Here is a 17,343-nt window from a genome sequence, read left to right on the forward strand (position 1 = left end):
TGGGGCCCCACATTGATTTATATCACTTATCAGGGGTGGGGATGTGTGCCTGCACAACTGCTGTTGGCTGCACTCATGGTTCATGTGTTGTGTTTTTTTCCCTCCTCAGGATGAACTTGACCTCACAGACAAGCACAGAGAAGCTATGTTTGCACTGCCGGCAGAGAAGAAATGGCAGATCTACTGCAGCAAGAAGAAAGTAAGAGATTTCTCTGTGTTGGTTTCGAAGGCCGTGGGTTTGCCTTGCTTGTTCCTTCCAGATCGAGGAGAGGAAGGAAATAGGATGGGACATGACTTTCCGTTGGGCTTGTCAAATGATACATGGGGCTTCACAGAAGGGCATCGATTCCCTGGAGTGCAGGAGGTCTTGGGGAAAGGAGGGTGATCAGGAAGATCTCCCTGCCCATCCCGCATCTTCAGAATCACATCTACAAAACCCAGATCCATTCCTGTTGAGCCCCTTGGTTTTAAGTTGCAGGAGACGCCCGCATCGGGCTATCAGGGTGCCCCAGGCGCGTGGACGCCCTTGGTCAGCAACGTCCGTGCTGTTCCCACCGCCAGTGCCACGCTGGCGCGTTGCGGTCGCGGCCAGCCTCCAGCCCGGCGGCAGCGGGCAGCGATGCCTCCGCACCGCCGTCGGCCTGGGCGTTTCCATGGCGTTACGCACGCGCCGCGCGCCCGGTCCTCTGCCTGCCTGGCCTGGCTGGCGCGAGCGGGGCCGCATGGAGATCTGTCGCTCTACCAAACCTCTGGGAGTGGTTCAGGGCCCCGGTCCAGGTCTTCCGCAAGGGCAGGCTCCCTTGAAAGAGCTTTTGTGTCTTGTGACAAAGCTCGCTGGCTTGAACCCGACGCTGAGGTTAGCGTTGCAAAAACGCGGGGCTCGTCCGGTCGCGGTTCCTAGGGGCTGCGTAGCCCCATGGTTAACAGTGGTTAACACCAATTCTTTCGGGAGAGATAGAGCAATCCATTTCTGCGCTGGGCTCCGTCCAACTCTATATTAGTTAGCGATTGAGTGAAACCAGAGGCTTGACGTCCCGTCCAAATTCCTGTTGCAGTTGCTGTTTTGCTTCGGCGCGCGTTGTTATCTGCGTGAGCAACGCCGCTTGCTCTGCAGCAGCGTCCTGTGGCAGTGAGCTCCACGGCCTAATTACAGGCTGCGCGAAAGCGTGGCTCTCGGTCGGGTTTCCAATTTGCTGTTTTTAAATATAATTGGGCATCCTTTTTGTTCCCCTGCTGCAGTCTGCTTTTCTCTGAGCATGACATAAAAGAAAAAACGGCTGGTGAAGGCGTGCTGTCTGCAGCCCAGCCAGCAGGACCTGCTCCCGCAGCGCGGCGATGCAAAGGTTGCAGAGGGCGAGATAGGAGAGCATGGACCAAGCAAGCCTGAACCTATATTGTGAGCTGGGCTGCTTTTAGGATGGCATTGTATCTCCCTTACGGTGCTGAAGGATTCCCAGGTTCACGGACGTAATTGAAATTACACTGATAAAAGACCGAGGTTGATGTGAGTCACTGATCTGCTCGTAAAGCTATTGACCTGTACTTTCTGGAACAGGTGAATGGGTGTCACATTGCCCTTACTCGCTGCGTTTCTCAAGCTGAAAAAACACATGGGCACTTTCCTAAAACTGTGTGTGGACACTGATGTCTGAGCACGGTTGCATTGCCCTTTAGAAAAAGTGAGAATTGAGGTACCTTTGTATTTCTGCTGGTAGATAAAAGCCCAGGTGACCGATATCCCAAGGTCTGTGTGGCTCTGGATGGGTTTGTCATTACGGTGCTCAGCAGCGTTGGTGCTGGCTCTCGCTGTCTCGTAGCCGGTTCATCTGGGAAGGAGGAGTCCGGCTGTTCAGTGATCAGAAGACGGTGCCATCAGCCGAAAGCGCTTCTCTCGAACCCGAGCCGTTGTTTTTCACTGCACAGAGCAGCCTGCTAAAATTTTACAGTCAGCTAAGAGCGGTCGAACGCCTGTTTCTCCCCGCCTCAGGTCATGCGGTTTTGCTTCTGGGAGCATGAACTTAACCAGCACGTGAACTGGCTCCTCACGCTGACCCACAAGTGCACGTGGTGGACTCTCCCTCTCGCTTCCCAGCCCGGTCCCCAGGCACCTCCGACGTCCGTGGGTGCACAGCGCTCGCTCGTTAAGGTGCCGGCGCGGTCACGTCTCGGGCTGGGCTGAGCCCGGGAGCGCTGGACTCATCGCCGAGGGTTTGCAGGCAATTCCTCTCTCCCCTCCCTCGGTTTGGGCACAGGACGTCGGCCGGGCGGCCGCCAGAACGGCAGCCCTGGGTGCGGGAGAGGCATCACCTCCCTCTGCCGCTCGCGGGGCCCCTTGCTCAGCCCTTTCAGCAGCAGCTTCACTCTCCTTTGTCCTGAAATCAAAGCTCAGACCTTCTTATCTCCAAGTGCAGGTCGCTAGCGGAGTGGAGAACAAGGTCTGTATTTAGCTCGTGTTTGCCCACCCCTAATAGCTTTATTTTTCAGGAGAGTGAAGATTTTTCCCCCCGGGTGTTTGCCAAGGAGTCCATGCCCTGGGGAGCTGCAGAGCTGCTTTTAACCCACTGCGAACTGTGCTGGGATTCATTTTCCCTCCCGTGTTGGGCAACACAGAGGTCCTGCAGGAATTACTGCAACGGGGGGAGAGGGGGAAAAGTGCTGAACCTAGCAAGCGGATCAAAGCAAGCCAAGGTGTGTGAGGGCTGGGGAGCACCAGGAGCTGAAGCTGGGAGCTTCTTCTCGGTCACTGCAGGGGGGGAAATGCCCACGGTTCCCTAATTCACTGCTGTGGCCTGTAACCTTGTAATCTCGCTGCAGAAATTGGCTCCAAAATGCTCGTGGTTGCCTGGCCCTGCTCAAAGTGCATTCACTGTTATTAATCCCTGTTTTTTTCTGCTGTAGCAATGGCACCAGATTTTCCAGCCTTGTTTTAGGCCAAGAGCAGGCTTACCTTGCTCATGTAGGATTAAGTTTTAAGCCTCTCATAAATACCCCTGAAATCCATGTATTATTGTTATCCCGAGGCCTGGCATGCCCGAGATTTAAATTGGAGGGGAGAAGAGACATTAACAAATTACAGACACTGTTCTTAATCAAGAAGAAAATGGGCAGAAGATGCTGGTTTGTCACTGCCTCTAGGATAAGTGTAGCCGTACTCCAGTGTGTCTGGACAAGCAGAGACAACAGAGACTGAAATCAAGCAGAGCCATGTAATTATTATTGTGCATGGAGATTATGTGCTATCTAATCTCCCGGGGTAGAGTTTAGATGGGACCAGTGTTCCCACTTTTCTCTTTTTCAGGACTTACTCACACAGGCATTGCAATTCTTTCTAAAAATCAGGATGATTTTTGGTGTTTTTAAAGGAAGGAGCTGCAGGAGCTCCCTGCTCCTCTCACATGTCGTTCTCCGAAGTATTTGGATCACGTGCGCATCCAAGGCCGAATCCTGGGTACTGCTTTCCTACCCCACGGTCCTCGTTACTCTGGTTGCTTTCAGCCCCTCCTGCCCTGCTTGTGAAACCATCTCCACAAGCTGCAGAGCTTTTGCACTGCAGTCTGCTTTGAAGGAGGTTTGCTGGTAGGGGTTTTGCAGGGGAGACAAATGCTCTTGTCCTGCTTTTCAGCTAAAATCGAGTGAAACCGTATCAACAGATGCTTTAGCAGGTAGCGTATCTAGGAAACCAGAAGTCATGTGCACTGGAAGACGCTTCTCTATATGGGCAGGCTCTAGGCAGTCACGCTGCCACGTGATGAACATGGTTTAAGAACCAGCACACAAAAGAAACATGTGAGGCTATCAGCAGCTTCTGGGAAATCTCGCTTGTGTACCTCTTTGTTTTAATGAGCACAAACCACCCACAGTATAGCCTGTAACGTTTGGCACCAAAGTGAGGGGCTGGACTTCTCTAGCTGAGAGTAATTGCTGACTTTTGGCAATGGCAGTAGAGCTGGAGATAAGGTTGGGGTCCTACCTCGATGCCTCCGCTACAACCGGAGGGGCTGTGGCTGTTGTGTGATTCAATAAGTTCAGGATACACCAAGACACTTTGGCCTGTCTGTATTTAAAGCAAGTCGTTGCTTGAAATGTATGTGAGCTCTTAACGCCTAGTTTAGCCTGCTGGGTCCCCCGGGGGTTGGAGAAGGCTGACATCAGCTTCAGGCAGTTGCGTGGCTTGCCAGTGGTCCAGAATTGTCCCCTGAGCAGTTCTTGCTCTTTCCTCTGCTGCCAATTTTGTCTCTGGAAACAAGCTGTTAAAGTAGGAATACTTCATTCTGACTTGCAGTCAGAAAGTCCCAATTTGGGGCATTCCCAGTGTTTAGCTTTTTCCCATCTTCCCCTTTCCCTCTCGTCCTGCTGGCTGCGGTGTCCCCAGGTGCTCCCGGTGGCAGTCGGGGGGACCCGTGGCCGGGAGCTGCCTGCAAGAGCAGTGAGAGGCAGGACTGCAGCACGGCTCTGCACACACACTCACTGCCCGGCCTTCTTCCCAGAAAACCGGCTTTGCCAGGTTCCAGGATATCTAATGCTGTTGCCACAGCATGCACAGCCAGGGATCCCATGCCTGATAGCGGTGGGTTTTGTGGCATTCCCAGATTTGCAGTTATTCTAACAGATTTAATCGTTCTCAGTGTTTCCTCCATGGACACTTCAAATTAAATGCCCTCAACCAAGTTTTACCACCCCGCTGGGGGCCAACTAGCACTTCTGAACGCTGTCCTCCCGCCCCATCTCCTTGGTTGTACTGGGGAGCAGTTTCCCTGTTAGTCACCATCGTGACCCAGGATTTCCAGGCCTTGGGATCCTTTCTCTGGGCGCGAGCAGAGACTACCCTCTCCCTTTGCTGTTCTGAGGTTTGGGGTGCCTTCATCAAAGGCAAAGGCATGCAAAACAGAAAGCACCTGAATATCTTTTTAAACCGTGTTGCAGCTGACAGCAGAGCATGTTGGAGCCCTGGAGAGGCTGGCGTGTTTGGCAGGATGGGGACGTGCTCACCGGGGCCTAGAGTGAACAGCAGTTGCCTTCTTTTAGGAGACCAGCAAGGCTGCAGTCCAGGACCTAATGCCAACGTTTTTTCTCCACTCTCATTCTATGAAACCTTTGTCCCCTTCATCCTAAAGTGAAGAGGAGATTTAGTCCTGGGAGCAGCCTGCTTGTTCCCATTTAAAAAAACTTGTCAGGTTTTGAAAGGGATTGTGTGGCACATCTGTCTGTGACAGAGGAGACCGGACATGATGTCGCAGGAAGTCCTGCCAAGTGCTGGCATGAGCTGGCATCGATGCCTTGCTTTGGGAGGAGATGCCTGTTCCTGTGGTCCTCCCCCATCAGCTGCTGCGTGTCATGTCTGGCACTTCTCCTTCATCGCTGGCATTGCCAGACTTTCTTGAGTCTGCTTTACAGAGTGCATTCCAACTGCTATATATTTTACCAAGTATATTTTCATGAGAGGCAAGATTTGCTAGGAGATTACCAAAATGAGTCATTGTTATGCTGGGTTGTCCTGGCAAGGGACCATGTTCTCAGCCAGACCTGGCAGCACCTGGCCTCCATCATGCTTGTCAAGAGGAAATAACATAAAACCAACTATTCTGAAAGCGTATTTCCTTTTCTGGAAGGCATTGCTTTGCCCTGCAGCCCCACGTCCTCGTTTCTTTACTCTGCGAGAGCCTGCTTTTATCCTGGCCTGCAGAAACAGCGTTGCACTTAGAAACACTGTGCAACTGCTAGGTGAAGTTTTCCCATCCTGAAAATGTTATCCTTGACTCTCTCTCCATGGAAGTTCTCAAGACCTGGCTGGCCAAAGCCCTGAGCAACGTGGCGGGATCTCAGAGCTGACCCTGCCTGGAGCAGGAGGTTGGATGGGGACCTCCTGCGCTCCCTTCCCACCTCAATTATCTTGTGATGCTGCGGGGGCCAGAAACATAAAACGCATCTTGCGATGGAGCCTTGCACATCCGTAGACAGTGACCCAAGCAGGAACTGAAGTCCTCATTAAATACAGCAGCTGTGCAACACTCTGATCAGGGGAGAGATTTAAAGATTATTGGAGAGACCTTCTTTGAAGTTGTCAGCCCCCTCTATGGCTGTAATAAAACAAGGAAATGAGAAGGATGATGACTTGTTTTATACCTCATCCAAAAGTACTTTATTCTCTGCTGGTCTCACTCCTCAGGGAAGGATATTACTATGAAGTGCGGGGAGGAAGCAGGAGGATTCCCAGTTTAACGTTTCCTTGGCTGGGAGGTCAGGCTGGAGGGAATGGGCTTTCTTCCGTGGAAAAGAGGGTGACTCAGGATGGCCTTTCTCTGAGTCCAAGTTCCACAGTGAGTTAATAAATAACACGTTCTGCTTATTCAGCAGCACCTCCTAATTGCAGGAGGTTTGGCCCTTGCCAGCTGACGTACGTAGCTTTAAGTTAGAGATGGAATTCCCTGGATAATTTTTACGATCCTCAAAATATAGGGGGATATAGTGGTGCTCAGGCAGACGCTCCTCATAAATAACCCTGAGGAATGAATCGGTAGCTAAAATCAGCTTAAGCAAATACAGAGTCTGACTCTTCCCCCCCGCCTTTTTTTATTAAGCCGAGCTCTCTGCTCGCATAGAACATCTGTAAAATCGGAGCAGAAGCGGTGCAGGGATGAGAAACGACCTGCAGAGATGACAGATGATGTTGTATTCTTTAAGATCACGCTGGAAACCTGTTAGCATAGCTAATGCTGGGTGCATAATTCTTTTCCGTATTATATCCCGGCGCAAGCAAAACTTAGCTTTCCGTCTAAAATTTTCTCAGGCATGGGATATAAAATCAGGGCTCCTTTGTGTTATGAGAAGGCAGCAATGGTGTGTTTGCAGGGCGAATGGAGAAAATAATAAAGTGATAAATAGGGGAGTGAGTGATGACTCTCAAATGATATTATTTTTCCCAGCCAGATGGCCTCTTTCCTGTCTAACTGTGCCTTCCACCCTCTCTCTCCAGAGATCTTTGCTTTCCAGCTCCCTGCTCTGCTCGTACCTTTGTCCTGTGGCTCGTTCATGGGGCTTGTGTTGATATCTATTTCCTTCACTTAAAAACATTTTTTTTTTTTTTTGCTGCCGTACCAGAACTAAGATCAAAACCTGACAAGGATGACATACAAGGGGAAGAGGGAAAAACAGTCTGGCAGTTTGCCCTTTGCAGTCATCTGGGTTGAATGAGGAGTGTTTCACGGCCCGTTTGCATCCCAAATGTACCTGCAGTTGTTGCAACAGCAGGTTGAAATATCATGTCAGATGTAATTTTCTCTGGCTGACATTTTTACTCTTCTCACTGAATAGGAAAGAAAACAGGCTGTTTACATGGCTGGGGGTAGTTTTCGATAGGAAATGTTTTTAGTTTTTATCTTTAAAGGTAATTCCCTTTTTAGTTCCAATCACAACACACTTTTGTTTCAGCGAGGTTTTTCTCAGGCTCCAGCCAAAAACTGCATCTGTTCGCAATCTTTTTGGATTTTAAACTGGAGCTTTTTAAACAATGAGCCATCTGACTCTGAAAGGCATCTGGTCATGCTATAGTTGCTTATTGTTAGCATAATTTTTAAACCCTGGGAAAAGTGTATGAGTGCATGTGTGTATTTGTAGAGGCGAGGGTATAGGAAGTGTGAGCATAAGAAAAAATGGACTAGTCTGTGCTGTAAGGGGATGGTTTGGACCCTGAACTATCAACTGAGGGAGAATCCTATTAAATTACAGCCCTCCTCAGCAGCTGTAGCGCTAGCAGGATCGCTTCACAAGGGCTTGGCAGAGCGCAGGGAGCTGTCGTTGCTTGCATTATTTATTTTTTGTTCTGTGGATACCTCTGCAAGCCGAGTGGCTGCAGGGAAGAGCGAGATCTCAAGGGCTGTGGTGGGCCACAATCTCTGCCAGCGTTCACCTGGCAAAAACTCATCCGTGCCCGTGGAGCTGCGCTGCTCTTCAACCTCCTGCGGAGACTGCAAAGCTGTCGGTTTTACAAATCATCCATGCTGCTGTCTGCTGCGTTTTTTAACCTTATAAACAACATCCAAGTCAGTTATCCCTGAAAGCCTGGGGGCAGGGGGAGTGGGAGAAAATAGCGCTCTTTGGGAGCTTCGAGTTTGCCGAAACGCAGTGGACTGCGAGGTTCTGTGGGTTTTGCCTTGCTGTGCTTTTGCAGAGCGAGAGGGAGAGGCGGGGAATACTGTGCAACGTTAAAATGTGATCAGGAAGCCACCAAAAAAAAAAAAAACCAGGCTAGGAGCTCAGTGGCAAGAAAATTAAGATGACTTTGAACTGTTTAATCCCATCAGTTTGCTTGTGTTTGTGTGCTTGGGGGCATCTCTTGCCGTTGGCCCTTTGAGCTTCGGGGCAACCTTGGAGGATAATTCGCCTCGGTTGCTGCCAGGCTTTGGGATATCATCATGAAGGAGTGCAGGGGTGGGTGCCTGTTGGGTTTGGTTTCTATTTTTGCAGCAGGAGTACAGTTTCTCGAAGAAAGAGGATTTAATGGTGTTAGGTGTAGCTCGTGCGTGGCTCTCTATGGAGAGCAAAGGCTGGCCTGGTTATCCCAGACACCCCAGCAAGTGCTGATGCCTGTCTGGTTCCTGCCTCCTCTCGAGAGAGTTTCTTTTTAAACCTTTGTTATGACTCTCTTGCTTTGGGTTTGAAGTTCTCCTGGTCCAAATCAGCCTTGCAGGTTGTCCCAAGAGGAAGGTAAATCATCAAAGTTAAGAGCTCTGGCGTTGTCGCTTAATGGCTCTCATGTGTTTGCATGGAGTTGGCTATTGCAAGCTAGTCTTTTCTTTCTGGCCTTCTAACTTGGTTTCGCCCTGCAAAAGAGACCTCTGTGGACTTAACCCAGTCTGTTCAGACATCAAATGTTTGGGTAACCAGGCCAACCGTACTCCAGGGCGCAATTATCCCAAAGCAACTCCAGATCCATCACCGCCACCACGGGCTGCAGGCGCTGCGCTTGCGAGAAGGAGGTCGCTGGATCAGACGGAGACATCATCTGAAAGCAATGCTCTGTGTCAAGTTGGGGCTGCGTGTCTGAAAAGCATTGCCAGGAGTTTGATTTGGAAGCAAAGTGGCTGTAACAAAACACAGAGGAACTTAATGGACATCTTTCTCCCCGCCGTGGTGGGAGCTTGCTGGGAGGAGGAGGGTGTATTGCTCCCTCTGGATGCATTTCTGGTGATCAGCGAGGCTGGAGCTCATGTAGATGAACTGTTGCTAGTTCAGGTACCTTAACTGTACGTAAACTCAGCTGAGGCTGGCCTGCAAATTGCTTTCGTGTTGCTGCTAGCTGAGCTGGCACCTCTTGTGTGCAGCCATCCCGTGCGTGCAGGAGGCTCCCTGGGAAGAGCTGCGGGAGGGAGCACCCACGGCAGGAGCAGTGCTGGCGGCGTCAACCAGAATCCCCCAGATTTCGCGGTGGGTGACACGCGAGATGGGTAGGCAGGCAGAAGTGTCAGGTTTGTCACCAAGGCATGGCAGTGATGGGGAGCAGCCCAGGGATGTCCCGCGGGAAGGACGCGCAGCTCTTCTGCAGGACTCACTGGAGAACTGTCCTTCTCTTCCGTCGGCTGCGAGGGGATCGGAGTTTGTTAGGGTATCGAAGGGTGGATTAGGGGAGACATGAGCAAATTACCGGGTGGTGATGGGCATGAAGGGCAGGGTCACGGCTGGATTGCTCCAGCAAAGCGATAGCTCCAATTTGTGTCTGCTCTGCTACGTAGCTGCCTACCAAACCGGGGTGCGGAGCTGCCGGGGCTGGCGGAGTGGTGACCTTCGCTTGAAAAAGCCGGTGTTAATGAGGCATCTTGCCTCGGCGCTGCTTTCCCCGAGGCACCCAACGCCGACGGAGGGGACTGAGCTTGTTAATCAGGCTTGTGCCGCCGCGGCGCTTCCCCGTGACCTCCGCAGCATCCATCAATACCGCGCGCGCGGCGAGGGGACAGCCGGAGGGCAGCGGGTGCGAGGGGGGGACGGAGGGCCCGGCGGCGCCGGGGCTCACTCAGGTCCGAGCTGATGCGATTTTTATTTTTGCCAGGTCACTGGAAGCAAAAAGCAGGTGTGGAGGGAGCGGGTGGGCAACGGAGGGGGCGAAGGGGATGAGAAGGGACCTAAAGACGTAAATCATCATATGTTGGCTGCGTAGCTTTGGCGTTTGCTGATTTTTGCAACAAAGCCGGCGTGTGACAGCTCATCGGGGCCGTTTCCCGGAACGCAGAGAGTGATTTTGATGCAAATGTTACAAAATGAAAAGGGATATCGGTCTTTGCAGCGTATAATTACAGTAATCCACTGCTAGTGACTGCCTCTAAAATAGTAGCTCGTAGTAAACCGCGGCATGACATCGGGCTGTCAGTCTTGGGTCCAGATCAGCCCTCGCTTCTGCGTTTTTTAAGAAAAAAAGACCAGACAAAGCAAAGACCAAAATCATCATTTTCTCTTTGCTGATGAAGTCGGGGCGCCCTGCAAACCTCCTTGCTCCATCCCTCTTCGAAGCGCTCGTGGAGAACCCAGCCCCCCTCGATTGCTTGGGGAGGAGGATCCAGGGCAGGAGCGGGTTGCGGGGAGCACCGGGAAGGCTTCCCGATGGCTCTCCCTGCCGTTAAGTGATGCACGGAGAGGTTCCTCCCTCATCCTGGTCCACGGAGGAGGCTCCTGAGTCGCTTCCCTCCAGGCTCTGCTCTTTGTACAGGACTTCTCTATTGCCACCAAACCCACCGAAGGACACTTCAGTGTGCTGTAGAGCGCTAGGCTCGGTGATGACTGCTAAGCAACGACCTCCAGTGAGGCCAAGGACCGAGGAAGCCGGTGCCCTGATCTTTGGCTGCTTTTTTGTGCCTCCCTCCTTCATGTGGGAAGTCGCTTTCCAGCGGGGCTGCCCGGCCGCTTGTGTGAATTAATGAGGTTCTGCCGCGCTTAATTGAGGCTGCTCTTTAAATTGGGGGGGTTGGGGGAGGAAATGCAAGAGCCCGAGGGAGCTGAGCAAAGGGAAATATTTATAATGCAGCACGTTAATTATAAATGAGCAGTTTAGCCAATTTTGTTGTTCAGCCTCGCCCCCCGCCCCACCGCCTCCGGAGATCTTTTTTGCTCCACTGCTTCCTTTCAGGCCTAAACAAACAGCGGTTCCCTCTCTCCCGGCAGCACCCCACCTCGCGCCGGGATGCAGGTGTTCGTGTCCGCGTGTCCGCACCGGAAGGCTCTCCGACGCGGGGCAGACGCTGCTCCGGCCCCGGCGGGAGCCCGGCCCCAGGTGCGGCGGGGCGAGCCGTCCCGGCTGTAGTGACCACCCTGCCCGACCTCATTTCCACCCCATTTCTCACGAGCCCGCTGTAGGTCTCGGGCCAGGAACGGGTGACAGGGGAGGGATGCAGAGATGTTCGCTGCTGGTCGTGGCCGCTCACCTCTTGGTGCTGAGCCCCGTGGTGGGGAGCAGCTGGGGGGTCTCACCACCCTTCCCAGGACCCGGTATCACTGCTGGGAGCCTTGGCTGGAGAAGGACGCTCCCTGTAAGGGGTGGTTCTGATACCGGGGTGGTGGGAAGACCTCCAGTGATGTCTCCAGCAGGCGAGGAGAGCCTCTCCGGGCACTGCCACGGGGTTACCCGGCCCAAGGAGGCTGGATGCTCCCGGCCCCAAGAACTGCCCTTCTTTAATGCCTTCCATTTCCTCAGCGATGCTGCCAGATGGGTCAAGCGGAGGGTGACGACTCACTGCCGTCGGGTGGCAGAGGGGACCTGTGAACGCGGAACGGGCACGGGGGAGGTGGCAGGGGCCCGGGACAACGGGACCATGGCACGAGGTGAGGGTCACGTGCATAGGGCGGCCTCTAGCAGGGGATCACAGCTGGGGGGTCTCATGGCACTCTCAAAATCTTTGTCCATAGCCTTTGTAGGCTTTCTCCGGCGCTTTCCCACGCTGGAAATCTGCGTTGTGGCAGAGCCCAGGACCCCTCCGACGGGGTGGGTTGGCAGATGGCACCCTGGGGGCTTGCAGCCTCCACTTCCTTCTTTTTAATTGCCTTTGCCGTCCGTCCGTGCCATCTCGCGTTTATGGTGCATATACATGGTATGCGGTATCTGGTGATACGTACCAGCCGGGGGTGGGGGTGCACACTCACCCCCAGCATCTGGTAGCAGCTGCGTCAGGGCTGCTAAGCTGGGGGGGGATTTTGGCCCACTACAGCCTGGCAGCCGCGTTCTTACACCAGATTTTGCCTCTCTTTTGGAATAGTAAGTTGAATTGCTTTTGCACATGCTGCCGGGTTTGAGTGTCCTGCTGCACCGCCTGGACACTTGGCATTGAGGGCTCGGTCATTCGGGGCGTACGCAAGGAGCCGTGCGGCTCTGCGAGCCACTGCGGGGTCACCCGGCACGGCGGGGGGGTGGCACGTGCGAGGGGTGGCACAGGGCAACACACACAAAGTGCCCTTCGGTGTGACAGTTGCAGAAATCATTTGTGTTTCCCGGGATAACAAATAATTTGCAAAATATTACGGTTCACGTTTCCTAGCTTTTTCAGGACCAGCGGAGAGGCATTCCTGCAGCCCTGGGGGTGGTTGCTCTATAATTTGTGCCTTTCCATTAGACCCATAAATATAAATTACACCCCTGGTTTTTGAGCTCCTCAGCCCCCAAACACTTTCTCTGTGCCTCCGAGCAGCTGCGGGGTGTGAGGCAGGATTACAGCGTCTTTCCGACAACCTGCATGTCTTTCTGCAGGCTGCGTGTGAGAGCGGACACGCTTATCACCGGGATTACTGCTGGCATAGCAGGTGCTTCTCTGCAAAATCCCGTGGTGGGAAGCTCTGAGCGACCAACGCTGGCTCCCTGGGATTGCAAGGTGTTTTCTTAGTGGTTGCACAGTGATTTTGTTTCGTAGCAGGCTGTACCTTTTCCTTGGTGGGTTGCTGTGCTTGCACCGTGGGGCCTGGCAGCCCCTCTCCCCGCGGCGGCACGGCTGTTCCCGGCACCCCGTGGCAACGAGCAAAGCTCCCGGGCTGCCCTGAAAGGTGTTGGGTTTCCCTGACTGCTGTGGGAACCTCTGCTTTCCTGCGGAGATCATTTCAGGCAGCCAAACTGGATTTTGGCAGATGACCGTCCTAGCTGCGTAGTCACGAACGTGGCCAAAAATGTGGCGGGGATTGGCCGCCTGAAGGACCCGGAGATTATTTGGAGATGATTACTTCATTGAGGCTGTTTGCCAAGGCCGGTTGTCTCCCACGAGAGGTCTTGGGTCCCCACCTCTGCCCCTCCATCTTCTCGCCTTCACTCGAGGGGAGTTTTGGAAGAGGGGAAAGCGGAGGGAAGCCAGCGCAACCTGTTTTTCCTGCCTGGAAAAAGGTCAGAGGCAACATGGTAGTTGGACCAGGACTCCAGAGGCATTGGTCGCTGGGCAAGTAGCTCTCCCCGTGGACTTGCAAGTGTTTTTGGTGCCCCGTGACACCCCTTCCTCACCCTGTGGTCCCTCCAGCCTTTATAATCTCCCAGAAAGTGGGTCCTCTACCATCGCTGCTCTGCAAGACCACATCCAAAGCTGTGCTCTGCATACTTCTCTCTTCCCTTCAAACGCGGTGCTACAAACCCATCTGGCAGATGAGCGTTTCTCCTTTTTTAAGCAGCGTTTGGACAAGGTGAGGCCGGTTCTCTCTTCCACGGAGATGGGCAGGATGCTGCGCTGTGCTGGTTTTACCCTGGTTTCTGCAGACCGCGGCTGCTTTCTCTCCCTAGGAGTCAATAGCTGTGAGCTGTGGTGACTGGCAACACGTGTTTTGGGGTATTTCTGGGCTTTTGGAGCCAGGATAAACTTATTGGTAGAGCATGAATATTAACGGCTCTCCCAGCTGTACAGAGGCAGGCGGTGGGACCTCCTTGAGGTTTATTAGGCTTGGCACTAGTATGGGTAGGACACATTTTTTGTTGTTGTTCTAACATCTCCGAAAAATTCTCGTGCTCTATTTATTCCCATTTGGGTAAAAAAATGTCGAGGGAAGGTGAATCAAGTGTTTCATTCAAAACTTTGGCTCTTGGCGGGAGAAGGAAGGGAGAACAGCCCAAACTAATAAAGCAGAGGGCAGGGAGGTCTAAATACAGTGTTCTTGCTCCGGAAAGTTATTTCATTTGCTTTAAACTTGACCAGATTTAGGGAAGATAAAAAGAAAAGAAGAATCTGAGGCTTGCGGATGTGTGTCTATCAGTGGGCAGCCTTTCCGAGGGGAGAATTTCCTTACCGCCAGCATGTGCAACCAGCACGAAGAGCTCGCCTGGCGCGATCTAGTTACTGCCCGGCCAGATCACAGCCGTCAGGAAGAGCGGAAAGCGGCTCTGCGTGGCTGCGGATAGCTGCGAGGATGGACAGATAGCTTATCTTGGCCCATTGCACGGGCAGGAGATGCCTGACGGGGCGCCGGATCCCTTGCTCCTCGTGAACTTCCCTTCTCCTCATCCCAGAGTCGCGCGGAGGGGAGGATTCGGTCCGCGGGGAAGGGCTGTGCTGCTCACGGGGGAAATGGTGTAGGCGTCCTACCGGAAAAACCTCGGAGGGGGTGACATTACAGTCTTGCAGAGGCAGCTAGAGCAAATATATCACACGTCAGTGGCGCGGGGGTGATATGGCAATGGCGTTTGGCCTGTTGGTTAATAAGCACCAACCTGTAGAGGTTGGGGTGCTGGAAGAGTGCATGACCCTAACAGAAATTTGCCCGGGAAGCCTTTGCAGAGAAGATGATGTGGCAGTTCAGCACTGCGGGGTAGAAGCAACACTAGCCAAGGGCTTTGTGCATGATGAGAGCCAAATTACCTAAAAAAAAAAAAAAAAAAAAAAAAACAGAAAAAAACCCGGAGTGAGTTCTGGGATGCTCCGGAAGGCATAGCCTGAAGGGCGTTTCCATTGCTGTGAGATGGAGAATGGTGTTTGGCCATCTAGGATTAGCTGCTCTTAAAAGGTTTGTGCACATTGATGGGAGGAAAATGCATTTACTGTTATGACTGGCTCCATTTTCTCTTCTCTGTAAGCTGTAGACTATGGAGTTTGGATGCACGAACGCGTCCCATTTGTTCCTCCTGAACCACAACCAGTGTTTTGGGCTCTAGTCCTTTGAATTGCTGGAGTCAGCTGGACTGTTGGTAGTCGTCCGTACATATGGATGTGGGAGCAGAAGAGTACGTTGTCCATCTCCTGCCTGTGCAGGCAATTGCAAAGTAGAATAACATTTTCAAACATCTCAAGCTCTACCTTAAAGCTAGGGAGGTGTTGCTTCTAGTGGTTCAAATTGAACCAGATTTGTTTTCTCTTTGCCAGCCCCGTGCTGGTTTGGAGGGCTAGGGGAGGTTGGCATCTCTGCTCTAAACCCTGACGTCCCTCTGTACCTAGTGAGCTCAGCCTTTTTCGGGTGGAAGTGGTGATGATCTTCCATCCAGATCTAAGTAAAGTCTGCAGTCCAGGCTGCCCTCGTGCTGCTGGTTTTCCTGGTCTCTTAAGATCTGTGCCTGGCAAGATAAGTGTCTGGGAAGTGCCAAGCCTCCTGTCCTGAGGCTACGGGGAATCAGGGCAGTGCTGTGCAGCAAACTGTGCTGTGAATTTTGAAGATGGTTGATGAGAGAAGATGAGTTATTCCTACAAAAAGCTTGTGGCCACTTCAGCTGCCCCTAGGTCACAGGCTTCTGGACAGCAGAGTCAAATCCATTTATACTGTCACCATATGGGCCTAGATGCCTGCTCCGGAAAATCGTGGTGCAGCCTGGATCCTCTGAAAAGCCTCCCTCCAAATGAACGTTACTATTCAATGCCTATTTTGTGTAAAATCAGCTGATTCTCCAGCCTAGACCTTTGGGTTGACATTTCCAGTGTGAATCCATTTTCTCTCTTGGGTATAAATAGCTCAGCCGGAGAGGGAAAATACAGTGGGGGAGAAGGGTTGGTCTTGAAGCACAGACATAGGTTTGAGCTTGAGAGTGAATAAGTTAGTTGTATTCCCCCAAGATCTGCCCGCTTGCTCTAAGCAGTCCGTGGGGACATGCAGTGTTATTTATCCGAGCGGGGCTCAGTCTGGCAGCCCAGCCCCGAGCGAGGAGGGGAGGGTGCCCCAGGGGCAGCACCTCGTCTGCTGAAACCAGGGCTTGGAGGGAATAGCTGCACCCTCCCCATTTCCAGGACAGAGAGACCTTCCTTCCTTTGAGGAGTATCCTCGTTCGTGTCCTCAGAGGAGAGGCCCAGTGAGCTTTCAGCCATGGGTTGAGGTTTTCTCTAATAGAGGTGACAAGGAGGTTGTACAAGGACGGTGTTTCCAAACGTGTGTGCAGCTCTTGCATCCTTCCTCACGCATTTCCAGTGCAAGGCACCGACAGGAGCTTACTTCCTTTTCAAGGTCCTCAATGGTCTTTGGTCGTGTCCTGCAAGAATGTGGTAGAACCTGAAACCCGTTGTGGGTCCCACCAGCAGCAGAGTATTGCAGACCCAGGATGACCAAATGAGGCTCTGCATCCTTTGGTCCCATAGAGAATGAGCCCAAAGGGAGACATCCTTTAATGCAGGATGTTACCATGTGCATATTCCTTCCTGCTAAGTATAATATTAATGAAAACCCCAGAGGATTTGCCTCTTATGCCTAGGGACTTTCTACGGATGTTGTTAAGTCATGGGCCTGCCCCAAGAGCAGAGCCTAGTTCATGTCACGTTTATTGAGTCGTCTTTGCTTGTAGCAGACATTTTTTCTCCCGAAGCACATTCTTCAAGGCTGTGCAGCCAAATACTGCAGGGCACTGCAAAGTCAGTGCAAGAAAAATCTATGTAAAATGTCAGTGTTGTTTCTCCAAAACCACTAACTACAAGACTGATGCAGAATAATTGGGACAGAGTTTAGCTGCAAGCAGATGGTAGAAGGTATATTGTATATAAAATATATTAGTTCAATAAATCAGACCATGTTCCCGTATCTGGAGTGGCCGGTGGCAAGTGCAGAATGTAGAAAATCGAGCTTACGTTGATATAAATGCAACAGCAAGTGGGGTCTTCCTAGGCGGTTGTTTGTGAGCAGCAGGGGATGTTAATGCTATTTCTTCTAATCTGCTGTCTTTGTTTTGCTTTTTTTTCCTCCCTCTCCAGGACCAGGAAGAAAATAAAGGAGCCACCAGCTGGCCAGAGTTTTATATTGATCAGCTGAATTCAATGGCTGCTGTAAGTATTTCCAGCACGGCATGGCACTCGTGAAAACCGTCACGCTGCAGCCACAATAGCGTCACTCAGTCGTTTGCAGTCTTTCCAATTTGCGGCCCGCTAAACGATTTCCGCACTGAAGGTGCCTGCAATGCTTCGCAGTTTGTCCCAGCAATTCAGCAACCAC

At 52.2% G+C, this 17,343-nt stretch overlaps 1 protein-coding gene across 3 annotated transcripts in view; it reads left to right on the forward strand.

Moving 5' to 3' along the window:
• DAAM1 (dishevelled associated activator of morphogenesis 1) overlaps window positions 1-17,343 on the forward strand; it is a 117,356-nt gene that overhangs the window by 61,487 nt on the left and 38,526 nt on the right. For all 3 annotated transcript variants that reach the window (XM_064511910.1, XM_064511912.1, XM_064511911.1), the window contains 2 exons: window positions 110-199; window positions 17,106-17,177. In XM_064511910.1, the coding sequence (XP_064367980.1) occupies window positions 110-199; window positions 17,106-17,177 (162 nt within the window). The remainder of the gene's footprint in view (window positions 1-109; window positions 200-17,105; window positions 17,178-17,343) is intronic.

This window comes from Dromaius novaehollandiae, chromosome 5 (assembly GCF_036370855.1).
Source record: "Dromaius novaehollandiae isolate bDroNov1 chromosome 5, bDroNov1.hap1, whole genome shotgun sequence".
Lineage (NCBI taxonomy): Eukaryota > Metazoa > Chordata > Aves > Casuariiformes > Dromaiidae > Dromaius > Dromaius novaehollandiae.